The sequence below is a fragment of the Gymnodraco acuticeps genome, unplaced genomic scaffold (assembly GCF_902827175.1).
Source record: "Gymnodraco acuticeps unplaced genomic scaffold, fGymAcu1.1, whole genome shotgun sequence".
NCBI lineage: Eukaryota > Metazoa > Chordata > Actinopteri > Perciformes > Bathydraconidae > Gymnodraco > Gymnodraco acuticeps.
In genome coordinates this window covers 799,387-826,023 of record NW_022989861.1, presented here as the reverse complement: position 1 = coordinate 826,023, position 26,637 = coordinate 799,387, and the positions used below count along the sequence as shown (strand labels likewise).

Below are 26,637 nucleotides of genomic sequence, written 5' to 3'. Positions count from 1 at the left end.
TTTAATGTTATTATCTAATGCTTGCTATTCTAGTTGAGAGAGACTAATCGCCTAAGCTAATTTGGGGGCTAGTACAAACGTCTTGTAGCCAACTGTAGCACAAGGTTTTAAATGTCTGGGGTTGTAAAAGTGTCCTCCACCTGTAAGGACACCGCCGCACAGTCTGTCCTCGGAGAACCCGTCTTAGCCTTTGAGAGCTTCTCTTACATGCCTCAGATTAAAGTATATCATGTTCCTCGTTTGATTCTTCAACTGAGCTTGTTTTTGGACCTCTTCTAATCTCGAAAAAAACAGAGAGTCGAGAGTGCGAACAGGAACAGCTTCTCAAGTCTCGAGTTCAGAATTTAACGTCGAGCCGGGAGTGAGAAAGACAGGCATCTGTTGTGTAATATATTTGGAAACTCATCAGCTGCCGTACAAATTTCACAAGTCATCCGAGCTTAGTTCAGGTGTCCTACTGAAGCTGCCAAGAGTATTAATGAAGGATATCCTATATCTCGCTTTATTCCATGGAACTCTTTAAGAATCCTGAGCAGAGAGTGCAACTGTGGATCCTTATGTCATCAGAGCTGCTAAAGCATGTAACAGATACTGAGAATTCATCAGAGGTTAATAGAAGGAGCCGCTACATTCAAGAATGCAATGGGGCCTCTGTAGGAACATCACAAGGATAAGTGATATGAAACTGCACACTATAGTGCACATCGAATTGTAGACATTTGTTTATTTCCGTGACATGATGATGCAACACTTGCGCTTCTTATGGCTAGCGCTCCAACACATTGTACATAATAGGCTAAGGGGCGGGACATCTCTAAGCGGTTGCACAATCACAACAGAGCTGGCCAGCTAACCGATCAGAGCAGACTGGGCTCTGGTTTCACACAGAGGGTGAAAAGAGGTGCTGCAGCACAGGCAGTATGAGGAAACTAAAGAGCTTTTTGAACATTAACATATATGTAAACATGTAACAGTAAAGACACAATAGGGCCCCTTTAAGTAGAGCAATTGCAACTGTTCTTCCAAACACATGTCATCCCACTTCCAGCTCTCAAAAAAATATGATGGGGTATTTCTCTGTCATGTGTACCTGAAGCAGTATTATGTATGATTTTCCAACTTTTTTATAACTTGATAATCATTCATTACAATGCATCTGAGAACAGTTCTGCCACTTATAAGCTACTGATACAATCAAATAATTAAAATTAGCAGGCAGTAAGCCATTCTCCAAGTTCCAATTGTATCCCTGGCAACCAGCCTCTGAATATTTGAGTGATCTGAACATTTTCCAGCAGGCTCAGCTGTAGCAACATTGTCTCCGAGAGAAATATCTCTATCCCTGATCATTCTTGTTTACAGTTTACATGTTCTGTTTCTTCTACATTGTTTTGGGGATTTTTGAAAATCTTTATCAAATGATTCAGATATTTCATTTTTTCATTCATTTCCACATCTTGCATGAAGTTGGAAACTGCCAAGTCTACAAACTTGTGATATAAAAGTGTGAAATATTCAGAAAACACATAACTCTTTGTTTGTATAGTATAAAATAAAGGAACATTTTGAAAGAACATTTACTGCGCTGTCAATATCTGAAATGAAACCAAAGCTTTGAATAACTAACGGGGAAATGGACATAAATAACATTTTGCTGACACTTGCAAAGCATTCAGTTGTATTAAGCAGTTTTCTATCCAGCCCTAATGGCTCAATATGTTCCACAGAAGGACACGCTGACAGTACCTTGACAGTAGCTGCAGCTCCTATTTTATGTTTAAAAGCCAAAAGAAGGGAGATGTCTGACTCAGTATGACCTTGTCACTAACTTGAGCTCCACAAAGAGCCCTCTTTTCTCATGCTCACTGGCTGGTACAAAGAATCAAGGCACAAAAGCCGAGCACTCTCAAACTGCCTGACATGCATTAACAATACGGAGCCTTGGCAGGGAAGCTTGTCTGAATGTCCTTTCATCCCCACCGCCACCACCCTTTCTCTCACCCTTTCTCCCCTGCTACAAGCTTCTCCACTGTCTTTCTGGGGCATTCGGGGGAGATGTCATTTACCCCTAAACTCTACCAAGCTCAAAAAGCCTGTGGGAAAAGTTCAACTCCTGTCAAAGTTACTTCGTTATGTTAAAATCTCTAAATTGGCTCTACTGTTCGCAGCAAAGGCAGGAAGTGATTTAGCTTCAGGACAAGAGCTCAATGTGTGTAGAGGCTTCTGTTTCCCTCAACACACACACACATCATTAGATCTCATCAGTGGAGTGGAGTGCAAATGGAAGAGCTTTGGACAGCGGCCTGTCCTGAAATGAAAATAGCCCGCCTTTCATATAATGATCCAGCTGACATCAATGTTTGGCTAAAACCTCAGGCAACCAAATACAATACAAACTGCATGATCATGTGCACGTGCTACAAGGCAACCCAGTGCAACAGAGGGTTGTCTGTGGGGGCCTCAGCTACTTGAAGTGACCCAGCGGTCTCCAGGGTGAGAGACAGAAGACTATCTCCAAGGGAGCACAGAGGCTCCCTCAGACTGAACTGCAATCACATCAACCCCGCTGCCTGCTTTGGGATAACATCCAAATGGTTAGCCATTACTGGGCTTGTGTGTACTGTGCACGGAGCCCACTTTGGAAACGGCTAGTGTATGCTGGACACAGAATGGAGGACATGCGTCGATGAGGCTTTGTCGTTCACTGGTTGGAAACAAAACCCCCCGATTCCTCCGTCATCCTCACTAACCGTCTCTTCAAACCCGTATTGCTGTGTTCTTCCCAGCCAAACCTGCTGGAAATTGCATTTAATGCTCCAGTTCCGGAGTGGCGTTAAACGAAGCTTAGCTCGGCTGTCCTCCGGGCGGCTCAACAGAAATAGAGATTTCACGCTCGAGAGACAACGTAGCTCATGGATAAAGCCACACTTGGTTGCTTGCTTTCTCCTTCAGGATGACAGTTAAGAGGAGATCATTTGTTTCTCTTTAAATAGCCAAGTGCAGCTTAAAATTTCAATTACATTGCAAAATGAGGGGGACAATGTTGAGACAGAGAGAGAAAACGGACAATTACAGAGGCAGAGAGGCAGAGAGCAGTAACTACAGAAACAGTGGAGTTAATGTAAAGGGTGTTTGAGGCTCAAAGGCTTTTAGCCAAACTGTGAAACATCTCTAAAACATGTAACAATTGACCTTACAATAAATACATTTCAATATGTGATTTAATAGGTAGTCCAATATCACATGTATTTGACTAGACTCTGCACAGATGGCAGATGTTTATTAAGTTAAACAATAAACTTAATTATTAAGATGTATGAGGATCAAAATTGAATAACTTAATTGATTTTGCTGCCAAAAACCGACACAAAAATGGGTAAATGATCTGTAGCTTAGGTTCTTTTACCAACTGTTTGGTTTATGCAAAACAATCAAGGCGGAAATGCGTATTGTATCCTTATCCATTGCTCTCAACCCACCTAGTGTTACACCAAGATGCAAATATGAAATATATTTATACAAAATAATTAATAAAATAAAAAACTAATATATTGATCCTCAGTACATTTTAATGAATACATTTAGGAACATAAACATATCAAATCTACCTCACAATACATGTCATTCAGTTATTTCCACACATTTTTTCCTGACCTATTACGAATCCTATATAACATTATTCTATATGCAGCAGCTTTTTAGCAACCCAATCCTTAAAAACAGGTGTTCCAGGTGCTTTACATCTCCTAGCAAGATCTTTCTGCCCTATCATTATCGCTCTCTGGGTCCATTTGTTCATACATGGAGGGAGGGCCAATAGAATCTCACCATCTCTACCATAGGCGGCGCGTGAGGCTCAGGTTTGGGAAGGCTAAATAACTTTTTTTTAACCTGACGCTGCCCGCCTCCAGCGTCTATAGAAAAGAGATCAACTCAGTGAAAGCACCGCCTGCTGACCAATCAGAGCTCAGTGTGCGGAGTTTAAATCTATCAAGTCATATTACAGGATAAAGGAAATACAGTTTAAACTGCCGTATGCAGAGAAGACGCCGACTTGTCGCATTTTATCATTCATATAATATCATAATATATCACATTTCTTTATCTGAGTCAGCTTCTCGAGCCGTATCTGGCCGTGCATCACCTACATTGTCACATACTGTATGCAGAAGTATTATTTTAAGCAATACATTAAGTTGACTAAACACTCAACTCAAATGTAATTCAAGACAGATCCACTCGTGTCTTAGACGGGGCAGTGATATCATAAAACTGTTGTACGCTTTCAAACACTATTTATTTTACCAGGATGCAGTGACACAAATATTTGGGAAGGCTTAGCCTTCCCTAGCCTACAGCACCCGCCGCCCCTGATCTCTACACATTTTTGCAGACAAATGTAACCGTGGCATCTACTACAAAATCTTGTCTCAAAGTTTTCCGTTACTATTACAGTGCATGAATTAGAATGCCCTCTCTCCTTCTAGTTTCCAAACACATCGTAGAATCCATTACGCCTAGTCTCATCTCCAGGGCCAATAGTAACAATGAAAAATCATTAAATCCCTCAACATAGCAAGAGAACAGCCACACATTTAGCCCATTCATCTTCATCAGATGAAATGCCTAAATCCATTTCCTCATAATTTTTACAGCAATATTTCCCCTATTGGACAATAACATTTTATAATAATTGGTTGCTTCTATTTCCTGTTAGATCATGTTTTATTCTCCAATTATAATCACAATTCTGCAAGGAATCCTCACTCACTGGTAGGGCTGTGCGATTATGGCAAAAATCATAATCACGATTATTTCTGGTCAATATTGATATCACGATTATTAAATACGATTATTCATTAACTTTGAAAACATCCATTTATTGAACTTTAAAACAAATTTAAAGAATAATTTGAACAGTATGTTTTTAACAGTTGAATACCCTGAACTTTAAGTATAATTCAACTGAAAAACCAATAAAATAAAATTATACATTTATATCTACATTTAAATAAATAATATCAAAAATAATAAATACCAATAAACAAGAACAACAAATATTTTAGAGCACTTCCACAAGCTACTAAACATATATAAATATGATAACTAATGTCACTCACAACCATAGCTCACAACTAATGTTTAATTATACTGCTACACGCAGTACTCTTATTTTGGTAACCCAATATCCGGAAACAGGAAGTAGCTAAAAGGCTCCAGCTTGACGAGGTTAGTGAAAGTTGACTGAACGCTAGAGACCGGAGAATAAAGACCCTATGATAAAGACTAAAAGACTAAAAACTAAAGCTTCCCTTGTAACGTGTTTATATGGATTTATTAAACAGACTGCAGTCACAACACAACCTGGCCAAGAGGGCTTTTAGGGAGGGGCGAAAGCACACGCGCGGGAAGGATGTATAACGCAAGACAAAATGACAGAGCATCATTGCGAAAGGGAATGCAGAAAAATAATCGGTTTTTTTTCGATTACGTTGTTTTCATAATCGTTGTAAGGCAAAATCGTAATTGAGATTAAAATACGATTAATTGCACAGCCCTACTCACTGGTGGTATAAACATTTCCTTGTGTGGATGCCTCAAACATGATGGGTTCACAGAGACATGACACAGGTGGCACATTCCTTTGTGCATTTAGAAAAGCTGGCATTTGTGCATGAGAAGTGAAGCGTATTAAAAAAGCATGTGAAAAATACAACAGTAGCTTCTCCTTAAAGGTGGGGTAGGTACGTTTCAGAAACCGGCTCGAGTGCACTAACATTTGAAAGTACACAGCCGAAAAGAATCCGCCCCTTCCTTCAGACTTCCTTACAGAGCACCTCTTCCAACACACATGAACGCGCACATGATGTCAGCAGACTGGTGAAAGTGGCCGCCTGTTGCTGGCGAGTCATTAGCCTCATCCCAATACCTCTCCTCGACTCCTCTCTACCCCTCCTCGACTCCTCTCTTCCTTTCCTCCGGGACTTGACCCGGAAATCGATCAAGACACGCCATTTTGAAGGACATCCCAATAGCTGAAATGCACACGGAGGAGTCGAGGAGGGGTGCGGGAGGAGGGGTGCGGGAGGAGACGAAAGGGAGGATACACGCGAGCAGACTATGCGGAAGTGTTTTCACTACTCGCGTATAAAAGCCCCGCCCCCGCCTTCACAGATGGTCGATTTCAACAGAGGAAAACCGACAATTGGAAGATGAGTGGAAAAGCGTCACATAAATGTATAAGTGCTCACAGCTCTGTGGGAATTATTATGTGCAATTCATTTCTAAAAGGCTTTCACATTACTATAATTATATTTTTTTATTTAAATGTAGGCTACATTTTAGGACCAACCATCATTGAATTCCTTGACTAACAAGAGAAAGATTCATTCATTTAAATAAATATTTAACAACAAATGGGCCGGTTCTAAGGGGTTATTCAGTTAAGCCTGATGAGAGGGGATACAGCTGTGCACATGTCATCATTAACAGACGTCGTTTAAGAGTGACGTTTGAGTGAACGAGGACATCCCAATTAATACCTGAGGACTCCTCTGTCCTCGCGTCACCTCCTCGTGTCCCTCGCTCGCATCTTACGGAGGCGGAGCTAAGATGCAAGGAAGGGACGCGAGTGAGGGAAAGGAGGGGTATTGGGATGAGGCTATTGAAGTACTGCTGCAATGCACGCCCAATGAGGGCACGAGATACAATTGTGCGTGCACGAGATGGAAGGCTGACAGACAGGGCGGCAATCCAATCCGTTTGGAACGGATTGGTTGTACTTTTTACAGTATTACGGCTTCCACAGATGACGTTTTTTTATGTATTTTTTGTCAAAGCACTTAAGATATTCATTGCCATCGGGATGTTAAGAGCATTCCATGGAATATAACAAAAAGTGTATCTCGAGCCGGTTTCTCAAACTTACCTACCCCACCTTTAATGTGCGTGGGTATGAAAAGTTTTCTCGGAGTTCTTTTGATGTGGCTCAGTATCTCTTAGGTAGAAGTTACAGACAAATAAATCCCTCTTCTCTCCTTTTCTTTAATTTTCTCTTTTTCTGTGGAACTGCATTCAAGAAAGTTTGAATGACTTTTCCCTTTGAGACATTTTCCCACAAGGCCACCTCAGGGCAGTGTGTTCGTACGCGCGTCTACACTTAAGGTCTTGGTTCTCTCTCAGAAGCAGTGGACCATCATCTTTACAACCACTTCTAGGCTCACTGCGGAGAGAGTGTGTTTTCATACTGTGAGGCCTGTCTGCAGACGTCATGCAGGGTTGTACAGAGAGTCTATGATCTAAACCGTTGTGGTGCATAATATGCCACAATATATCGGTGAATTCACGTCAGTCAAACCAGGCATTATTCTCAGAAGAAGTTACGTTATTGACACCTTTTCAAAAGCAATGATCATCCTGTAACTCTGCAGTAAGAAAGGAGTACGTTGTAATTGTACAAACAAAGCAAACAAAGTGTTGGCTTGGTTACTGAGCGGTACAGCTACAGTGCTGTAAAATGAACTGGGTTGTTCACACTCACAAGCCAGAGCAGACGGTCACAGATTGAAACATGAACATACACTATCAGTCTCGTAACCAGCCAACTGCTGTTTCTTGATTGGGTTTATTGGCTAGACCTAAAATGTCAGTGTTTGAGTTATTTTGCTTTCATAACCAGTCTTCCTTCCTGCTACTGGAAAGAAAATGCCCAAAATACACATTTTGATGTTTATTTTTAAACACTTTTTCTAAATGCATCTGTAAATTTCCTTTTAAAGTCACCGAAAGATATCAATGAAAAACTCTAATTTTATTAGAAAAAACTTGTTGCAGAAAAGAGAATTTTTCTTGTGTAAATTCTATGTAATGAATCAAACGTTTTATTATAAAATGGACATGTTCACATTTTTTACAATATTGACCTATGTCTTGCGTTATGTATGGAAAAAGGCTGTTTCTAGTTATTATGCATCTGGAACAAACTACCAGAAACCTGCAGGTCCGCTGCAACTCTGACTACTTTTAAATCCAGGCTGAAGACTTTTCTTTTTGCCGCTGCTTTTAATTGAACTATTCATATCTTAAACTGCACTAACTTTTATTCATGTATTTTTTCTTTTAATGTTTATTTTTTATCTTTGCTTTTTAATGACTGATTTTAAATGCCATTTTCTTAATGTCTTTCATTTTTGTAAAGCACTTTGAATTGCCTTGTGTTGAAAGGTGCTATATAAATAAACGTGCCTTGCCTCTAATCAAATATAATAATAAATAATTATTTGTTTAATGGCTGCTGTAATGACAGTATTTTGGTGGGATACAAATGGATGTCCCAAATTCCCTCTATGAGAACAATTTGACTTTAATTTGTCAACAAAATGACTGATCATGGAATGTATGAAGATTTTGAAAAATGTAAATCATTTAAGGAGACCAAATTTGCATATTTAAAGATTTTCCTTTTTACCTGTAGGGTCTCACCTCACAATATCTCAATGTGAATTATTTTTCATCATAGGATTTAAAATGGGAGGCAATGTGACAACCATATCGATTGCAAGATACAGTTTGAAAGTTACAATCGTAAAACTATGCAGCACATGTAGGCCTGCAACTAGCAGACACGAAAATGCATTAGCAATCAATTTAAGATGCACAATCTGTCTTACGGTGCTAATGCTCCTGCTTAGAGCTCTAATGCTAGTCTGTCATCTGAAGCACCTGAGTGGATGTGACTCACGAGCATCATGTTCAGCTCAGGAGGTTTTTATCAATCGGCAGGATTAGTGGCATGTCCCAGACTAGGCTTTGTGATTACGCTCAACAGAGCACAGCGCGGGCAAAGAATTGAGGGACATGTGAGTCGCAGTATCTGGAGCGTGACAAGCCGCTATCAAATGTTTCACAATTGAGCCTGTTACTCGCATCGCACACGGGAGATTAACCCACCCACCTGGATTTTGACGGCAATAGAAAGGGAGTTCAGCTCTTTATCCAGCTCTTTGAGGACTACCAGCTTCTTCAGCGTGAGGCTACAGAGCCTGTGGAAAACACACAGAAAGGAAACAGATTAGTGGCATGACGAACACAGTGTTAGCACACCTTCATGACATCCTCTAGGGATGAAGAGCATGGCTGACAAAGCAGCACCTACTATGGTTCCTACTTTTACTTTAGTCAGCATGTATGATAATAACAATAGGCAGCTTCCAGGAATCTTCAATGGCTGCCAAGAAAGTGAGTGAACACACGGGAGAGCAACTCCGTAATAAAACCCTTTCTTTATTCAGCTTGGTGTCCCTCTTCATTATGGATCAAATCTACGACTTTTCTTTAGGGAATGGAGCACCAAAGTGCTACTAAATCAGGATTCATGTTGTCAGCTTTATGGGCGAATTTTTCATGGAAGGTGACACGGCACAGATGCTTTGAAAAGCCGTGGTTGTGCATTGAAATGCCCTGTTCCTCCTTCCTGCTACACACTAACATGTTGAGCACAGATGGCACTCGCCGCCATCTGTTCAATATTAAATTAAACAAGAAAGATATACCTATATCAAGAATTGTAAAGCTTTTTTTTTAGCTGTCTTACTTGGATCCAGCATTCACGAAGAAGTGCATGTTCAGTATAATTTACTGTTTTTAATCACATGTAGGTCAGAGGGTCCCTGTAGACCCCTCTAAGGCTCGGCCCATTTTGCAGAACACAAAGGCCGATATAAAACAACAACAACTGAGCAATACAAGAAGTGTACAAACATACATAAGCTCAATTCCACGCCTCTTTCATGGACCTACATCATTTTGTGACCTTTAAAACCCCTTTTCCTTCCATCTCCCCCCCCCCCCAACTAATGTGCCTCTAGCAAGACAAAAAAAAGTAACCAACCCCCTGACTTCCCCCTGACCCACGTTTCCCAGAAGTCCCGCTGCATTAAATTGTGATCAGTCTGAGCCGGAGAGAGATGGGAGGAAGAAAGACGAACAAACAGTGAGTGTCCAGTCAGTCGCCCACTTTCCTTTAGAGCAGGGGTGGGGAACCTCCGTATACGGCCCGCGAGACCATTTGGTGTGGCCCTCGAGGTAATTTATAAACACACGCAAAAAAGAAAAAAATTAAAGAAATCTAGACCGCAAAATAATTAAACAAGTGAGTACCTGTTTTTCCTGGCCAAGGTCAGGGTCCTTGAACACAACACAAGCCTAACGTGTCATCACGTGGTATATGTCTCGTCTGACAGGGGCGTAGTTCTGACGGAGAGCACCAGAACGCCGCTCCGCTCCGGCACTTCCATAAATTGCAGTACCCATAAGGAGCCGTACACATGCTGCAGTTTTTGCGTGGCTGTGTCTTAGTTGAAAGCCCAGTGGCGATCTGTCATACTGATCATACAGTCAATAACTTTGTTGTTATTAGCATCTGGTTAGCTAGCTATGCTAACGAATATAAGAAGCTTTTTCTACAACCAGTGAGGTAAAGGCACATCTTTATATGATCATTATAGTTATAAAACAAATAAGAGAATAAAGTAAACAGGTATAAAATACTATATGACAGTAAAAAAATGTTGTTGTTGATAAACAAGAATACAGTTTGAAAGGAGAGTGATTTGTAAAATATCCATAAAGAAAAAGAAAATCTGCTTACAGTTCTGTTTAATCTGGTGTTGAGAGATGTATCCATAGATCTCCTAATGTTGCTCTCAAAGTGTACCAGATTGATGCTTTTAACTTCAACATTTAAAAAAACAAATCTTCCCGGGGGAGCATGCCCCCGGACCCCCCTAGAGGAGGTTAGGTCCCCCCCCACTTAAATCATGTTCACAGGAGTATAAATACATTTGCACACATCTTGTGTCCATATCGTTCTGTTTTGGTGGTCATGCCACAACCGTGCACGTGCATGCGTGAGTCATGGCAAGATATCTGGATTAAGAGGTTGCTTTTTCTTTGCACAGCATGAAAGAAAGGTGAAATTAGTGGGCTGTGATTTTAGTATTTTTAAGCAGAGGTCAATAATTTGTACGGCCCTCGGAGGATGTTGAAAACATTTAAATGGCCCTTGAGAGGAAAAAGGTTCCCCATCCCTGCTTTAGAGCCACTCTGCAACACTTTGATTTTGTTTCATTCAGACACTCCCTGCAAGGGAAGTATGATTCACAGAGAGCATAACGGAAATCGTAGCTTTAGAAACGCCAAAGATGAGATTTTTAGAGTCATATTGTGGGGCATAAACAATAATTACATTTGTCAGGTTTCTATACAATGTGGGATAATTGCTTTTTACTCAGTGTTTCTTATGATACAAATCTCACATTTTTTATTTTGTTGAATCAACTGTCAATAATTTATTTTATGTTATTTATGTCACTATAAAGGGATCATAATCATCGTGTGCTAACATAAATGCCATCCTATAAGCATCTTCCATCATTGCAAGAAAGGGCATTCATACATATGTTTGTCCACAGGTTTCATCAACAGGGGGAACAGGAAGGAAGCTAGCTGAAGGTCATTAGACCCCGGGAGATGTTAATCCAAGCAGCCGACAGAATATATCTTTAAAGATGATATTATAACCGTTTCCACAACAGGAACTTGGTGTTCCTGTGTAGAATCTCCCTTTGGGGGGGGGGGGGGGGGGGGGGGGGGGGGGGGGGGGGAGGTCTTGAATTGGTGACGACATAACTGTACAACATTTTACAGGAACCACTTTAGCGTGAGTCGCCAATCCACACGGATGCACAATAAGTGTGTGTTAGAAATTTGAATATCTTTGAAGCTGGAGTAATTAAATGTTGAATCTTGACGGTAGCGCACGGATAGAGCTTGCCTTATGGTGAGGATGAGTCACCGGTAACAGGGAGGGAGGGGGGAGGGGTATGTGGGACAGAAAGCAGGATTGATGCTTTAACAACATCTCTATCCAATCACAGCACTCTCTCAGTAGACCGGGACTCACATGTAATTTAAAAAAAAGGCTGCAGGCGCTAAAGGGGTCACCTAGGGAACCGGGGATGTTTTATTATTAGACAGAGGTGTTATCTCCGCTTCTGCCCGCCACTCTGTTTTGCTGCAAGTGAAACTAGTGGCCATCTGTTCTGGCCTGGTGCCAGTCTGTCCCTGTGCCTCTGCCCAGTGCCAGTTCACTTTGCCACCCACTCAGAGGCAGTGGTGGCGGGCCGGGTGTCGCACACAGAAGCACTCATCGTGCCAAAATAGCTCGAGACACCGGGTCGAGGATAATTTAGTTTTAGAAAGGATGGTTGGAATGAATAGACGGTGCACAGACTCCAGATCAAAATAGGAGTGTGCAGAGGCCACTCCAAAGATGCATTCATCCTTTTTTTTTATCATGTAATTCCCACATTGCCAGTGAGAGCCTGGGATGGGATCACTGCACACCTCTCTGGGCCAAAGACACAACAGTGTTATCAATCCATAGCATAGGCCTGGTGGGTGGAGAATCTATACGGCTGTCTCTCCAGTTCAATATTTCTGCAAACAGGCCGTGGACAGCAAAGATAAGAGAAACATTTTCTGTCTGTTCCAAGTTGATAAGGGCCCAAGGGGGAAATCCCTCTTTCAGTTTCGGTGCTTCGATGGTTTAGCTGACACTTCGCCTGCCAAGCTCTTCTGATTGGGTCATCATAGTTATGGACTGACTTTATTGATCCTCACATGAACCCTGGTATATAGCTTATCAGTTATTTGGCTAGCGTTGATGATACTCAGGATCAGTGTTGGGAAATAATTCAGTTAATTTACTCACATACTCACAATCTCAGAGGAAAATATAGTACTTTATACTACACCGATTGATTACTGTGAGATTAAACATTTATGATGAAACATATTTTAGGCTAAATTCAATTGTAAACAGGCATGTTCCCTTTACATTTCTCAGATGTCTTCATTCAAATAATAGTTTCAGACCCAAAGAGGGAAAATTATGTTATATTTTACCGAATAAATATTAGATGAATCGGGGAAAATAGGGAACAGCACGACAAAAACATATTTCTAAATCAGAACTTTGTTTTTTCCTTTCCCATTCATCATCTTAGCTCCCTGTAGATATCTTGTGAGCCAAGTGAAGTAAACAACCCAAGTGCATATAAATTAAAGGCTGTTCACATATTGACGCATCAGCATTTAGAATGTTGCCGTCACAGGGGACATTTTACCGCAGCATCACTATTATTTCACTTGATATTCTGCTGATCTTTCTTATTATAAAGGGCAGGGCTTATACTCAGCTTCCTTTCAACCTTCAACAGTGAGTGGAATCATAATTTCAAGTTCAAATTGTGTCACATGTGGAGGACAAAACGACTACACAGGAAGGAATAAATAATCATGATCCAATTACGGTAAACGTGCAAATCTTTTTCTAGGTGACATCTTCCATTACTGATATGGACACATAAAACAACGAAGTGTCATATCATGTGAAAATGAACAGTTATTGACTGCTTGAGACGCAGGGTGCCCAGCAGGTGCCTGAGCACTCTGCAGCTAATAGCTTTAGCCTATATGGCATCACTCACAGCAGCAAGACTAGTGCCGCTCCATCTAAGCCTATTAGTGCGTCCCAGTCACTCACTGTACCCTCATTAACGGTTGACCTTTCAGGCCTCTAAAGCAAAGCAATGCCATTAGATTACAAGGCCGTTTGCCAAATTAAGATTATACAAAATGCTAAAGGGACAAGGATATGGATTTATTGAATGCTCCTCAACCATAGATACTGAATTCCACATAGCATAAAGACAGTATATTCTTTGTTTTGTTTACCTACGCGTCAGTAGATTATTATAGGCTAACTATATACACTATAAACAAGCAGTGTAATACGTTGACAAGTGAAGCCCTATGGAGTAAATAATTATAAGAAAAAGCCAGGACATCTTAACAATTGTTTTTTAGTGCAGTCAGTTAGGTTTGAAGGGAGTAAATATTGGTCTAAACCTATTAAAAATCATCATGAAATATATTATTGGCCAGAACAGGAATTGAGAGATTCTGCTGAAGTCACAGTTTTATGAAAGACAGATCGCTTGAGGCTACACTCAAATCCGCTCGCTCGCTGTCCTGGACAAACAAAACAACTTATCAGGCAGCACACTCAAACAGCCGTGGTCAAATATTTGGCTTTAGATAAGAGGCCTGTGATTGTGGGTTAATGGCATGGTGGATTATCTGCTCTCGGCTGCTTCATCCATTTACTCTGCAGCAATGACAAGGAGACTTCAGGAGAGGTTACAAATGTATGAAGCTTTCACAGTTCCAGGGACTTTAACACTTCATCACCTGAGTCTAACGATCAACTCGATACCAGAGACAAACAGAGGCTGAAAATACTGTATGACACACCTACATATACACACTGGTGTTTAACAGCTGAATCAGGAGACAGTCATGCCACCATGTCTCTCTTTCTCCCTTCCAGCGCAGACTGAATAACTTGGCCCATCTGTATTGCAGTGAGCCTGGAACTTCAGAGGTAACCGAATAAATTGTGGGAGGTAGATTAAAGATGGACAGCAGGGTGGAAGTCAGGGAGCAGAGCCAGGGCACACACACACAGTACATCGAATAATCCTTTTTGTTAGCCCCTCTCTGACCTCACCCTCCCATGAACACACACACACACACACACACACACACACACACACACACACACCACACACACACACCACACACACACACACACACACACACACACACACACACACACACACACACACACACACACACACACACACACACACACACACACACACACACACACACACACACACACACACACACACACACACACACACACACACACACACACACACACACACACACACACACACACACACACACACACACACACACACACACACACACACACACACCCACACACACACACACACACACACACACACACACACACACACACACACACACACACACACACACACACACACACACACACACACACACACCTCTGGAGTCAGGTCTCAAAGAGAACTCCTGGCATGGCACCAGGATTCGGCCACTCGCTACTTTGAGCTTGGTGAAATGAAATGCCTGTCTGGAGACTGCTTATGTGGCAGCAGACAGAGTTTGTATTACACTGACATTAAAAAAGGCATTTATAAAATGTAAACCCCCAACTTGTATGGACTCCAAAGACTCTCTGCACCAGGGAAAGACGGTCTGATACAAAATATGTCACTGAAGGCATATGAGCAGCGTTTCCGCCAGGTGTCAGGGCGTCATTCATTTGACGCCCTTATTCAGCTCGGGACGCCTTGAACACGAGCCGAGGGCGTCCAAAAATATTAATAATTCGAGAGAAGATGGATAGTTTATATCGCTTGAAATAACGAAAAGGAAAAAGGACATCCCGCTGTTGGAGGGGAAAAGGAGTTTGGTGGGATTATTTTCGGAGTATTGAAGATCGTTTCCCCGACATCGGCGGTGGCTGCTACAGGACAACACGGAACGTGCGCAATTTGGACACGATGCGCGGTGCTAGTGGAGCACGCGCGTGAGTACCAGAGCCTCGCAGCGGCGAAACTGAGGCTCCGTGGTAAACTGTGGTAACACGAAGAGCCGTTTGGGAACCGAAACAGCCGTCGCTTTAAGAGAGCCGAGCCAAATGATCCGGCTCACGAACGTAAAAAGACAGTATCTATAAGGGACGGCTCAAGTCAAAATTCAAGCACCGCCCCCCGCTCTCGGGGTGGACGCCCTCTCAAGCCTGGTCTGGTGGAAACACTGCATTTGAGGGAATAATCATTCAAAGAGGATCATTTTCAAGTTCATATGTGTATATTGTGCCTCTACTGTGACATGCTTTAATGTTCAAAAAGCTCTTTATTTTCCTCACACTGCCTGTGCTGCAGCACCTCTTTTCGCCCTCTGTCTGAAATCAGAGCCCAGTCTGCTCTGATTGGTTAGCTATGTTGTGATGGTCAACCGCTTAGAGATGTCCCGCCCATTAACCTATGAATTACAATGTGTTGGAGCGCTAGCCAATTGAAGCGCAAGTGTTACATAGTGATGTCACTATGTTCCTGAAGTAAACAAAGGAGTCCAATGGAAGCAAATATTAAATCAGGAATATTAATAGATGGATTTTGACAACAATGTCTGTCAAAATGACGGTCAAAGAGAAAGTCTTATGCAACCACAGCACAAAGCTTTTCCTATGTCGATGCTTGCTTTCATGACAGAACAAAAAGAGAATATTCACATTCAGATCTTTCTTTTGTGATATAAAAATAAAAGCTGTTAGATCTATAAATATGTATATAAATAATGTTCCCAGAATGATAATTCCTTGTGGAAATCAAACAGCTTCAATCCAGTTGACAAAACGTTGGATTAGAATAGTTTCAAAAAGTCCACATAACTAGATAAAAAACAAAACATTATTTATTACAGTTATATAACATCACCACTCAGGAGTGTTTCTGCACTGGTGTCAACAAACAGCCCGGATCCCTTATGCACAACATCCTTCAAAGCCATTAGTCCGAGATATGCTGGTGTGTACGAGTACATGGGGCTGCTATCTCTACGCTATTTCTGGACCACTCCAGTGACAGGGGCTTCTCAAATGACTTGTGATTGAAACACACTCAGGTTTAAGAGCCTACAAAGAGGCCGCGACTACAGTAGTCAGAGCCTTAAGTAGAGATACAGCTGCTAACATAAAGTGACTGTCAATACTTATGTTCTCATTTGGAAAGAAGTGATCTTAACACCATTAAAAAAGTATATCATGCCAATATGGACCATGTGCATGCCACCAACAGAAGGGCCAACAACCCTTTGAAATAAATGATACGCTGCCTAAACAAAAACGCACTTTTGTGATACTTTTCCCCCCGGTCAGCATTCTAGTTGATGTTTTGCCAAATCCATGCCCTCGGATCACTGCACAGAAATCGTCAGAGGCTCAAAGCAGGGGTGAAGTGGAGGATGGAGGATGAGTGATGTAACAGAGGGCTGTATGAGAAAGACACTGTCTATGTTTGGTATGTGCTGGGGGGCTTCCAAGCTAAGGGAAGAAAACATAAAATACTTCCTGCTTTTAGTGCATTCAATGTGCCATTTCTCGTATTCTCTGCTTGAGATGTGAAGATGGTCCCATTCTTTTCATAAAGCATGCTTGAACATAATGCTCGGCATTAAATTCTTAAGGAAGCTGTGTATGCTTTCGGCTTGTATGTGGGGGGGACGGACAAGAAAAACGCTTCACTCCATTCATGGCTCTTGCTGAGGAAAGCTAAAGCACATTGTCCTTTCATAACACTATTATTTGTTCATGTCTAGTTGCAAAATGTAGTCAAAGTAGCTGGTCTAAAAGCTACTTCCTGTGAATATTTTATTCTCCCACAAGATATTTTATTCTCCCACGGAGGCAGGTCTATTCAAGGTGAGGATTATGGAACGAGCGAGATTAGTTCAGGGCGAATACATGTACTGTAGGGTTCCATTGTTTACTTTTGATATCTTATTCATGGCTTTTAAATCATATTTTAAACAGAGAAAGTCACAAAACAAAGCCCAACATTATCATTTTTTTAGCTAGCTCAAGCAAACTGAGAAGTGTTACAGTATATGGTAGGTTATTTAGAAGCAGCGAAATTAACTTCTTCAATCCAATCTATATTATGAGCGATGAAGACAAAGAGTCTGAATGGATCGGTTTTAACAACTTCACACAGTAGGAAGTGCCATTAGAGCTTAGCCTGCATTTGGGCTTGCAATAGTGCTGTAGCGACGCGTCGACTTCAAAATATCGTCGACGACATATTTCCGCGTCGACGCGTCGCTACACACACGTGGGTCACCCAAAGCAACAAGCAGTTCGCAATCGCACTTCAAACACAATGGAGACTGAAACGGCTACCACCTCCTCCTCACAGGATTGCGCACGAAGCCCCCAAACGAAAACATCTCGCCCTAGGTCTTCAAAAGCATGGGAATATTTTAAAGTTAGTCCAAAACGCAAAGATATTTATATATTTATATCTCACTGAGACTGCTGCATAGCCTAGCAGAAGCAGCAGCTAGCTGTGGTGGCTACCATTAGCAGCTAGCATTTGCTCTCCAATTTTTACATAAAATGGAATTATGGATTCAAGTTCAAAAGACCTCATGAAAGACGATACAAAAAGTGAGGATACCCGGCCCGGAGGAAGCCCGGGGTCCCCTTCTGGAGCCAGGCCCAGAAGGAGGACTCGTCGGCGAGCGTCTGGTGGCCGGGCTTGCCACGGAGCCCGGCCGGGCCCAGCCCGAAAAGGCAACGTGGGCAACACCTCCGCTTCTCCGTCCCGCGGGCCCACCACCTACGGGAAACATCAATGGGGTCGGGTGCGCTGCCAGAAGGGTGGCAGTGAAAGCGGAGGGTCTCGACGGACCAGACCCGGGCGACAGAAGCTGGCTTTGGGGACGTGGAACGTCACCTCTCTGGGGGGGAAGGAGCCGGAGCTTGTGCGGGAGGTGGAGCGTTACCAGTTGGATCTGGTTGGGCTCACCTCTACGCACAGCGTCGGCTCTGGAACCTTACTTCTGGATAGGGGTTGGACTCTATTCTTCTCCGGAGTTGCTCAAGGTGTGAGGCGCCGGGCGGGTGTGGGGATACTCACAAGTCCCCGGTTAGGTGCTTCGTTGTTGGAGTTTACCCCAGTGGACGAGAGGGTCGCCTCCCTACGCCTGCGGGTTATGGGGGTGAAAACTCTGACTGTTGTGTGTGCTTATGCACCCAACAGCAGTTCAGAGTATACGGCCTTCTTGGAGACCCTGGAAAGAGTCCTGTATGGGGCTCCTGAAGGGGACTCTTTAATCTTGCTGGGAGACTTCAACGCACATGTGGGCAATGATGGAGACACTTGGAGGGGCGTGATTGGGAGGAACGGCCCCCCTGATCTGAACCGGAGTGGTGGTTTGTTACTGGACTTCTGTGCTAGTCATGGATTGGCCATAACAAACACCATGTTCGAACATAAGGATGCTCATAAGTGTACGTGGTACCAGAGCACCCTAGGCAGAAGGTCCATGATCGATTTCGTTATCGTATCATCGGACCTGAGGCCGTATGTTTTGGACACTCGGGTAAAGAGAGGGGCGGAGTTGTCAACTGATCACCATCTGGTGGTGAGTTGGGTCGAGTGGCGGGGGAAGCCTCTGGATAGACCTGGTAAGCCCAAACGTGTAGTTCGGGTGAACTGGGAACGTCTGGAGGAGGCCCAAGTTCAGGAGGCCTTCAACTCACACCTCCGGCGGAGCTTTTCGGGCATTCCTGTGGAGGTTGGGGACATTGAACCAGAGTGGTCGGTGTTCAAAGCCTCTATTGCCGAAGCCGCGGCGGGGAGCTGTGGTCTCAAGGTCCTAGGTGCCTCAAGGGGCGGTAACCCTCGAACCTCCTGGTGGACACCGGTGGTCAGGGAAGCCGTCCGACTGAAGAAGGAGGCCTTCAGGGATTTGTTATCCCGGGGGACTCCCGAGGCAGTTGCAAGGTACCGACAGGCCCGAAGGGCAGCAGCCTCATCCGTGGCCGAGGCAAAGCAGCGGGTGTGGGAGAAGTTCGGAGAAGACATGGAGAAGGACTTTCGGGCGGCACCAAAGTTGTTCTGGAAAACTGTCCGACACCTCAGGAGGGGGAAGCAGGGAACCATCCAAGCTGTGTACAGTAAGGATGGGACGTTGTTGACCTCAACTGATGGAGTGTTAGGGCGTTGGAAGGAACACTTTGAGGAACTCCTGAACCCGACAACTCCGCCCTCTATGTTAGAGGCAGAGCTGGAGTATGACGGGGGATCAACACCAATCTCCCGGGGGGAGGTCACTGAGGTCGTCAAACAACTCCACAGTGGCAAAGCCCCGGGGGTGGATGAGATCCGCCCGGAAATGCTGAAGGCTCTGGGTGTTGAGGGACTGTCATGGTTGACACGTCTCATCAACGTTGCGTGGAAGTCGGAAACAGTACCGAAGGAGTGGCAGACCGGGGTGGTGGTTCCCCTATTTAAAAAGGGGGATCAGAGGATGTGTGCCAATTACAGAGGCATCACACTACTCAGCCTCCCCGGGAAAGTTTACTCTAAGGTACTCGAAAGGAGGGTCAGGCCGATTGTCGAACCTCAGATTGAGGAGGAACAATGCGGATTCCGTCCTGGTCGTGGAACGACGGATCAGCTTTTTACTCTCGCAAGGATCCTGGAGGGGGCCTGGGAGTACGCTTATCCGGTCTACATGTGTTTTGTAGACTTGGAGAAGGCGTATGACCGAGTTCCCAGGGAGGTACTGTGGGAGGTGCTGCGGGAGTATGGGGTGAGGGGGTCTCTACTCAGGGCCATCCAATCTCTGTACTCCCAAAGCGAGAGCTGTGTCCGGGTCCTCGGCAGTAAGTCGGACCCATTTCCGGTGAGGGTTGGCCTCCGCCAGGGCTGCGCTTTGTCACCAATCCTGTTTGTAATATACATGGATCGGATTTCGAGGCGTAGTCATGGGGGAGGGGGTCTGCAGTTCGGTGGACTAAGGATTGCACCACTGCTTTTTGCAGATGATGTGGTTCTAATGGCTTCATCGGTCTGCGACCTTCAGCACTCACTGGATCGGTTCGCAACCGAGTGTGAAGCGGCTGGGATGAGGATCAGCACCTCCAAATCTGAGGCCATGGTTCTCAGCAGGAAACCGATGGACTGTCCACTCCAGGTAGGGAATGAGTCCTTACCCCAAGTGAAGGAGTTCAAGTATCTCGGGGTCTTGTTCTCGAGTGAGGGAACAATGGAGCGTGAGATGGGCCGGAGAATCGGAGCAGCGGGAGCGGTACTGCAGTCGCTTTACCGCACCGTTGTGACGAAAAGGGAGCTGAGCCAGAAGGCAAAGCTCTCGGTCTTCCGGGCCATTTTCGTTCCTACCCTCACCTATGGTCATGAAGGATGGGTCATGACCGAAAGAACGAGATCGCGGATACAAGCGGCCGAGATGGGTTTTCTCCGCAGGGTGGCTGGTGTCTCCCTTAGGGATAAGGTGAGAAGTTCGGTCATCAGGGAGGGACTCGGAGTTGAGCCGCTCCTCCTTCGCGTCGAAAGGAGCCAGTTGAGGTGGTTCGGGCACCTAGTTAGGATGCCACCTGGGCGCCTCCCTAGGGAGGTGTTCCAGGCACGTCCAGCTGGGAAGAGACCAAGGGGTAGACCTAGGACCAGGTGGAGGGATTATATCTCTTCGCTGGCCTGGGAGCGCCTTGGGATCCCCCAGTCAGAGCTGGTTGATGTCGCCAGGGAAAAGAAAGTTTGGGGCTCTCTGCTGGAACTGCTACCCCCGCGACCCGACCACGGATAAGCGGGAGAAGATGGATGGATGGATGGAATTATGGATTATAAATTCAATCATTTTTTTATACATAGACGTTAAAAACTTATGGATTCACCGATTCAGCCGCATTTTTTCTCATTTTAATGCCATTGAACACGTCTTTTGATCAGATTGACAGCTACGGTGGTGAGACGATCTCCCTAGAAGCTCTGTGAAGGTACGTGTTGTGATGACTGTATTTGCTTCCCCTGTCGCGAGTCCGGATCACTCAGTGATAATACTATATACCTACATAATCTGTGGAGTCTCAGCTTTAATCGGATATATTGTATGTGCAGCTACGATAAGTAATAAGGGTACTTTTATCTTGAGTTCTGTGCCAATGTCCGTTAGCATTTTTCGCTCAGGGGTCATGTAGATGCTTCTTATGAGACTTGTGTTTTGTTTTGGTAAACATAGTTTGTATCGTCAGTTAGCTGAGATTATTTCCATTAATCTGGTATAACACATTAATAGGTTCTTAAATATTAAGATCCCCTGAGACACAGTATCGTGAAAAAAAAATTGTTTACATTACGTTTTTTTTACATTACGTTTTTTATGAATTGAACAACAGAAAAATAATCGTTAGATTAGTCGACTAATCGATCAAATAATCGCCCGATTAATCGTTTTCAAAATAATCGTTTCCCCCCAGCACTAGCTTGCAAGCAAAAGCAATTTAACCCCCAAATATCTGGTTGTGTGTGCCAGATGGCCATATGCTGATTGGGCTTTAATTCCTTGATTGAAATCTCTTCAAGCTCATAGTGAGGAAGAGAATGTGAACAGGGTGCACAAAGAACAAGAGGAAGTGATTTTGGTGTTTGTATGATGCTAAACTTCATGTTAAAAACAAAAAGTCCAAAAACAAAACTGTTACAAGCAGCCAAACAAGGCTGAAATCAAAACAGACTTTCGGATGGGAAACTAACCTGTATATGCCAAAAAGGTCACATGCTTGAGGGGGGGTCAATTGGTGTGACTGTTTTGACTTTTTGAAGCCAACCCATTGCTGAATGTTAAAGGTCAACGTTGAAACAGAACTGACAAATGTATCTAATCTTCTACGGCTCGAACAATGAACATTTTACATGAGGCATTAATGATTATAATGCAAAAACGACAGATGGTGTGCACTCATTAATCACATCACAATGCAAAATATTTTGTAATGAGATGGCAGCTCAAGGCCAGAAGTCATGCGATTCAGATACAGAGAGCTCCTACAATGTTATGTAGACATAGGCTTACATGTAGTGAGCGTGAAACACTAAACCCCTATAGGGCTTAAAAATGGGCTGTCAAAGCGCCGTCATACATAAAGCTTATTCATCTTGAAAGTGAGTTACCATGGATGATATTGCACTGTTGATGCTGGTAATACAAAATGTAAACTGATGAAACATCGCAAGCTCGTCTTTGAGAATAATCTACATGGTGGGAGACATTTTTTTGTGGAAGATCTAGTGTTCCAACAGGCCATATTTGAATCAAGCTACGGCTAAATGCACAACTTTATGGTCTAACCACAAGCCCCAATCCTGTTTATCTTTGGATTGTTGGAGAAACCACAAACAAACTGTGCAAACAGATCTAAAACCATTACTGTCCATTTTCAGTACTAGTTTTTCATATTTAAAATACTTTAAGATCAGCTATTTAATTGGAAAAGGTATTCCAAAGAACAATCAATAACAGTTAATATTTAAATGTTGCAGTCTAATCATTAATTGATATGCTATGGTACTCACTGTATCAGAAGTCATTTTTATAGGACGATAAATAAATGATGCTGGCAGTAATCGATCCAACTGGCTCAGGTATTTATTAAGAAGCAGCCAGACAACATCTGTCGTGGCCCATTCTTGTGGCATATCGAAAACTGTGCCACATCAACAGGGATCCGCTTCTTGACTCACACGTTAAAAACCATCCAAATAAAGCTCTGTAGGCGCCGATTTCTTTGCCTTCCTCGGCCGATTTATTTACTTCCATATATTTAAACAAACAAAATAAACAAAACGATCAGTGTAACGTGAGGTCAAAGACTGTTCCGATTCCCCGTTCATTGCTGGAGACAATTTCCTCCTCACGCTCAGTCCCACCCCTTCCTTATATCACAGGTGTGGCTCGCAGTAAATCAAGGTTTTTCTCCGAATATTTAATTCGGTACCAATACATAAATGGAAAGAATATATTAAGATCTAAATTAATAAGAAAATAATACACTCATTGTCAACACAGAAAATGGCTCTAACAAAAATCCCTTCAGCCATAATATAATATCCCCCATCAACGTGTAGTTTTGTCAAGTCATTGCTAGGATGGATTATAGCTTTGTTGAGCCAGCTGGTGCAGACACATGAGCCGCCATGGAGCGATTTGGTGCATTGGGAAGGCAGGACAGGTGTCATCACTCCGGTATGAAAACACCCTGAGGGATGGGTTGCGAAATAAAAAATTGATTGGGAAGCAGATAAACCGGTTGTTTCCTAGAATGCAAGTGATGAGGGCATTATAGCAAATCCACCATAATACTCTGTAATATGGTCTTTTTTAACTCTGAGGTCAAGAGGCTCCCCAAAGCTGTGGCAGAACTGTTGTTGGGATTACCGGCAAATTACCGTAATACTACGTAAAGAATCGTGCTCAGTGCAGAATTGTATTTCAGTTTAGTGATTTAAGCTCTGTGAATCAGAGGTTTGACCAGTACTCTCTGAGTGGGTGGTTCGGTAGACAACTTTTCTCTGATGATGAAGGCGGGAGTGTTAGCAAGTTGTGTATGTTTCCTATTGAGAAATATGGGACAAAAAAACGAGGCTTGAATGAGGAAATAAAATAATAAAAGAGCTTGCTGTTTGATGACACCAGGAAACAAAAGGCTGGGGTAAACCTGTCCACATGTTCCATCAAGTTGAACACATGCTCTAGAATAAATCCCCTTGTTCTACTGGCACAGGCAGATTAACAGACAAAGTGTTCCAACATTCACATGATCCCACTGAGGTGATCAGAATACTATTTGCTACTTTCGCAACTCTGCAGCCTATTCGATTCCAATAATGACCCTGTGCTACATTCATCAACCTCAGTGATCTCATAATCATTTTCAGGACCTCTATGCATGGCTGTCATCCTTTGTTGCACTTTTCGCAGAGCTAAACAGGTCTTTTGTTCAGGCCTGACCACAAACTGATGAGGTCAGCAGGCCCATGTTTGTAGTTGCCAGACATGGCATGTTTACAGGCAAAGTAGAGCCAGAGTGAGACACCATGACAAGATCAGCTGCAGTACATCAAAACAAGATTTCTCCCTAGCATGCAGAAAACAATGACCAGTTTAACTACTATAGCCTACAGTACATCTGACTGTGGGTAGAAGTTAATGCATGCTGCATTCAGTGACTTCATAATGAATCTACAGGAACCAGTAAACATAATGCAGTGGAATCCTGTCAGGGTCACAGCCTCTGACAAGGTTATGACTAGGGTTGCAACATTCCGGGAATTTTCAAAGATGGAAACTTTCCACGGGAATTTATGGGAATATTCTAAATTGAAGGTTGGCTCTTCATAGGGAACTTAAATATAGTTGGGGAAAGTTTATTTTAGCATAATCTTGACTAAAACAAACCGATGCCATTCAAGTACACTTGAATATCCATGCCATAGCACACTGCTTACTGCATGGCTATTGAGACCACACAAAGGTTCGCAACAGGCTCACAAATGTGAGAGTGGAAAAACTGGTTGGCATTCAGGCAAACCTAAGGCTCTCTGAGCCTGACACAGAGCCATCCTCAACAAGGCTGGACAGTGACACTGAAGAGGAAGACTCAGAGTTGGATGTTGATGAGGCCCAGGAAGAGCCCATTGACTGAAAGGGTTTAGCAAAAATGCAGAGGATTGCTTGAAGGAAGATTTGCATGTTTAATGCGACTTTTTGGAGGGAGAAGGGCTCTTTTCATTTAACATTTTGAATGGGACTTTGTGGGGATTTTTGGATGGGAGGTGCATTTTTGTTCATTTTTTTAATGGGAGGGATGAGTAATATTTAACTCAACATTCCTGTTCAATAAAACAATTAAAACTTGTTCTGTTCTACTTAAAAGAAAAATAATTTTAAAACAAATCTGTTGAAATGTCATGTTTTTTTGTTTAATTTTGCATCGAATATTTCCAAAATTCCCCAGCTTAACTTCCCATGGAAACGTTCCGGAAATGTACCGGAAACTTTCCACCCCTTTGCAACCCTAGTTATGACTGAGCTTTAAAATCCCATTAAGGTGAATGGGCGGACTGGCAGGAATCTTTCTTTGCCTGCAGTCTACCAGGAGGATCAAACGCTCAGGAGCAAAGCCTTGTTTAAAACAATCTCTCAGTCTAGCCTATAGTGACCTGGGAAATCCACCTGGAAGATAAAGCAAGTGCTGAAAAAAGCACCAGTGTTACAACAGGAAACATGACTTTTTATTTAGAAGGTTATAAAGTCTAACCACACTGTTCATGGGAAGGTAGTTTCCTGTCAATGTAAATATGTTGCTTAATATGGATTCAATATAAAACAAGTTTAGCTTGAATATTGAGCAGAAGAACTTCAATCATTATTTAAGTCATAACAGTGCTGCTATACTTGCTAGAAAATATAAAGCATTGCAAAACAGCACCGTAAGCTCTTTATAAAATTGCTGAAAAGGATTTAATCTTAAAACATCTTTGATGAATGGGGTGTATTAGAAAAAAATGAAAATGCAAGAAAACTATGTTGAGGAAAGCCTGTCATGGGGACCCTGGGTAGTTGTATACACATCAGAATTAAATATCATCTTAAATCTAGTTAAATATAATCTTTGAGCCAGCGTAAGACTTTACTTATCTCCTTTACCCTGTGAGAAGGTGCGAGACTGTGCAAAAAAAGCAGTTGCCTTTGAGTTTAATTGTCACTTTGCTGACATTTCATCTAACGATCCAATGCAATTTTGCTATTCATATTTCATGCGGCCATATGGTGCGCCTGATTAGCACCCGACAGGATTAAGTCTGCCCTTTAACTCGTAAAGCCACCGCGGTCATATCCGACTTCCTGCTCTCATTATTGATCAAATATGTTATAAAAAACAGACCTGAACACAGACTCATCTGCTAGTAAAAGAAACGTGTGGATGAATGGTACAAATGTGACTGCACAAGATGTTTGTGTTTCCACGTGCGTCTATTGTTGTAAAATCAACAAAAAAATGCTGCTGACAAAGGCTGATGCATGCAATTACAC

At 42.9% G+C, this 26,637-nt stretch overlaps 1 protein-coding gene across 2 annotated transcripts in view; it reads right to left on the bottom strand.

Moving 5' to 3' along the window:
• The window catches only part of LOC117562730 (phosphofurin acidic cluster sorting protein 2-like), a 60,195-nt gene that overhangs the window by 25,392 nt on the left and 8,166 nt on the right, over positions 1–26,637 (bottom strand). For both annotated transcript variants that reach the window (XM_034240616.1, XM_034240617.1), the window contains exon 2: positions 8,954–9,041. In XM_034240616.1, the coding sequence (XP_034096507.1) occupies positions 8,954–9,041 (88 nt within the window). The remainder of the gene's footprint in view (positions 1–8,953; positions 9,042–26,637) is intronic.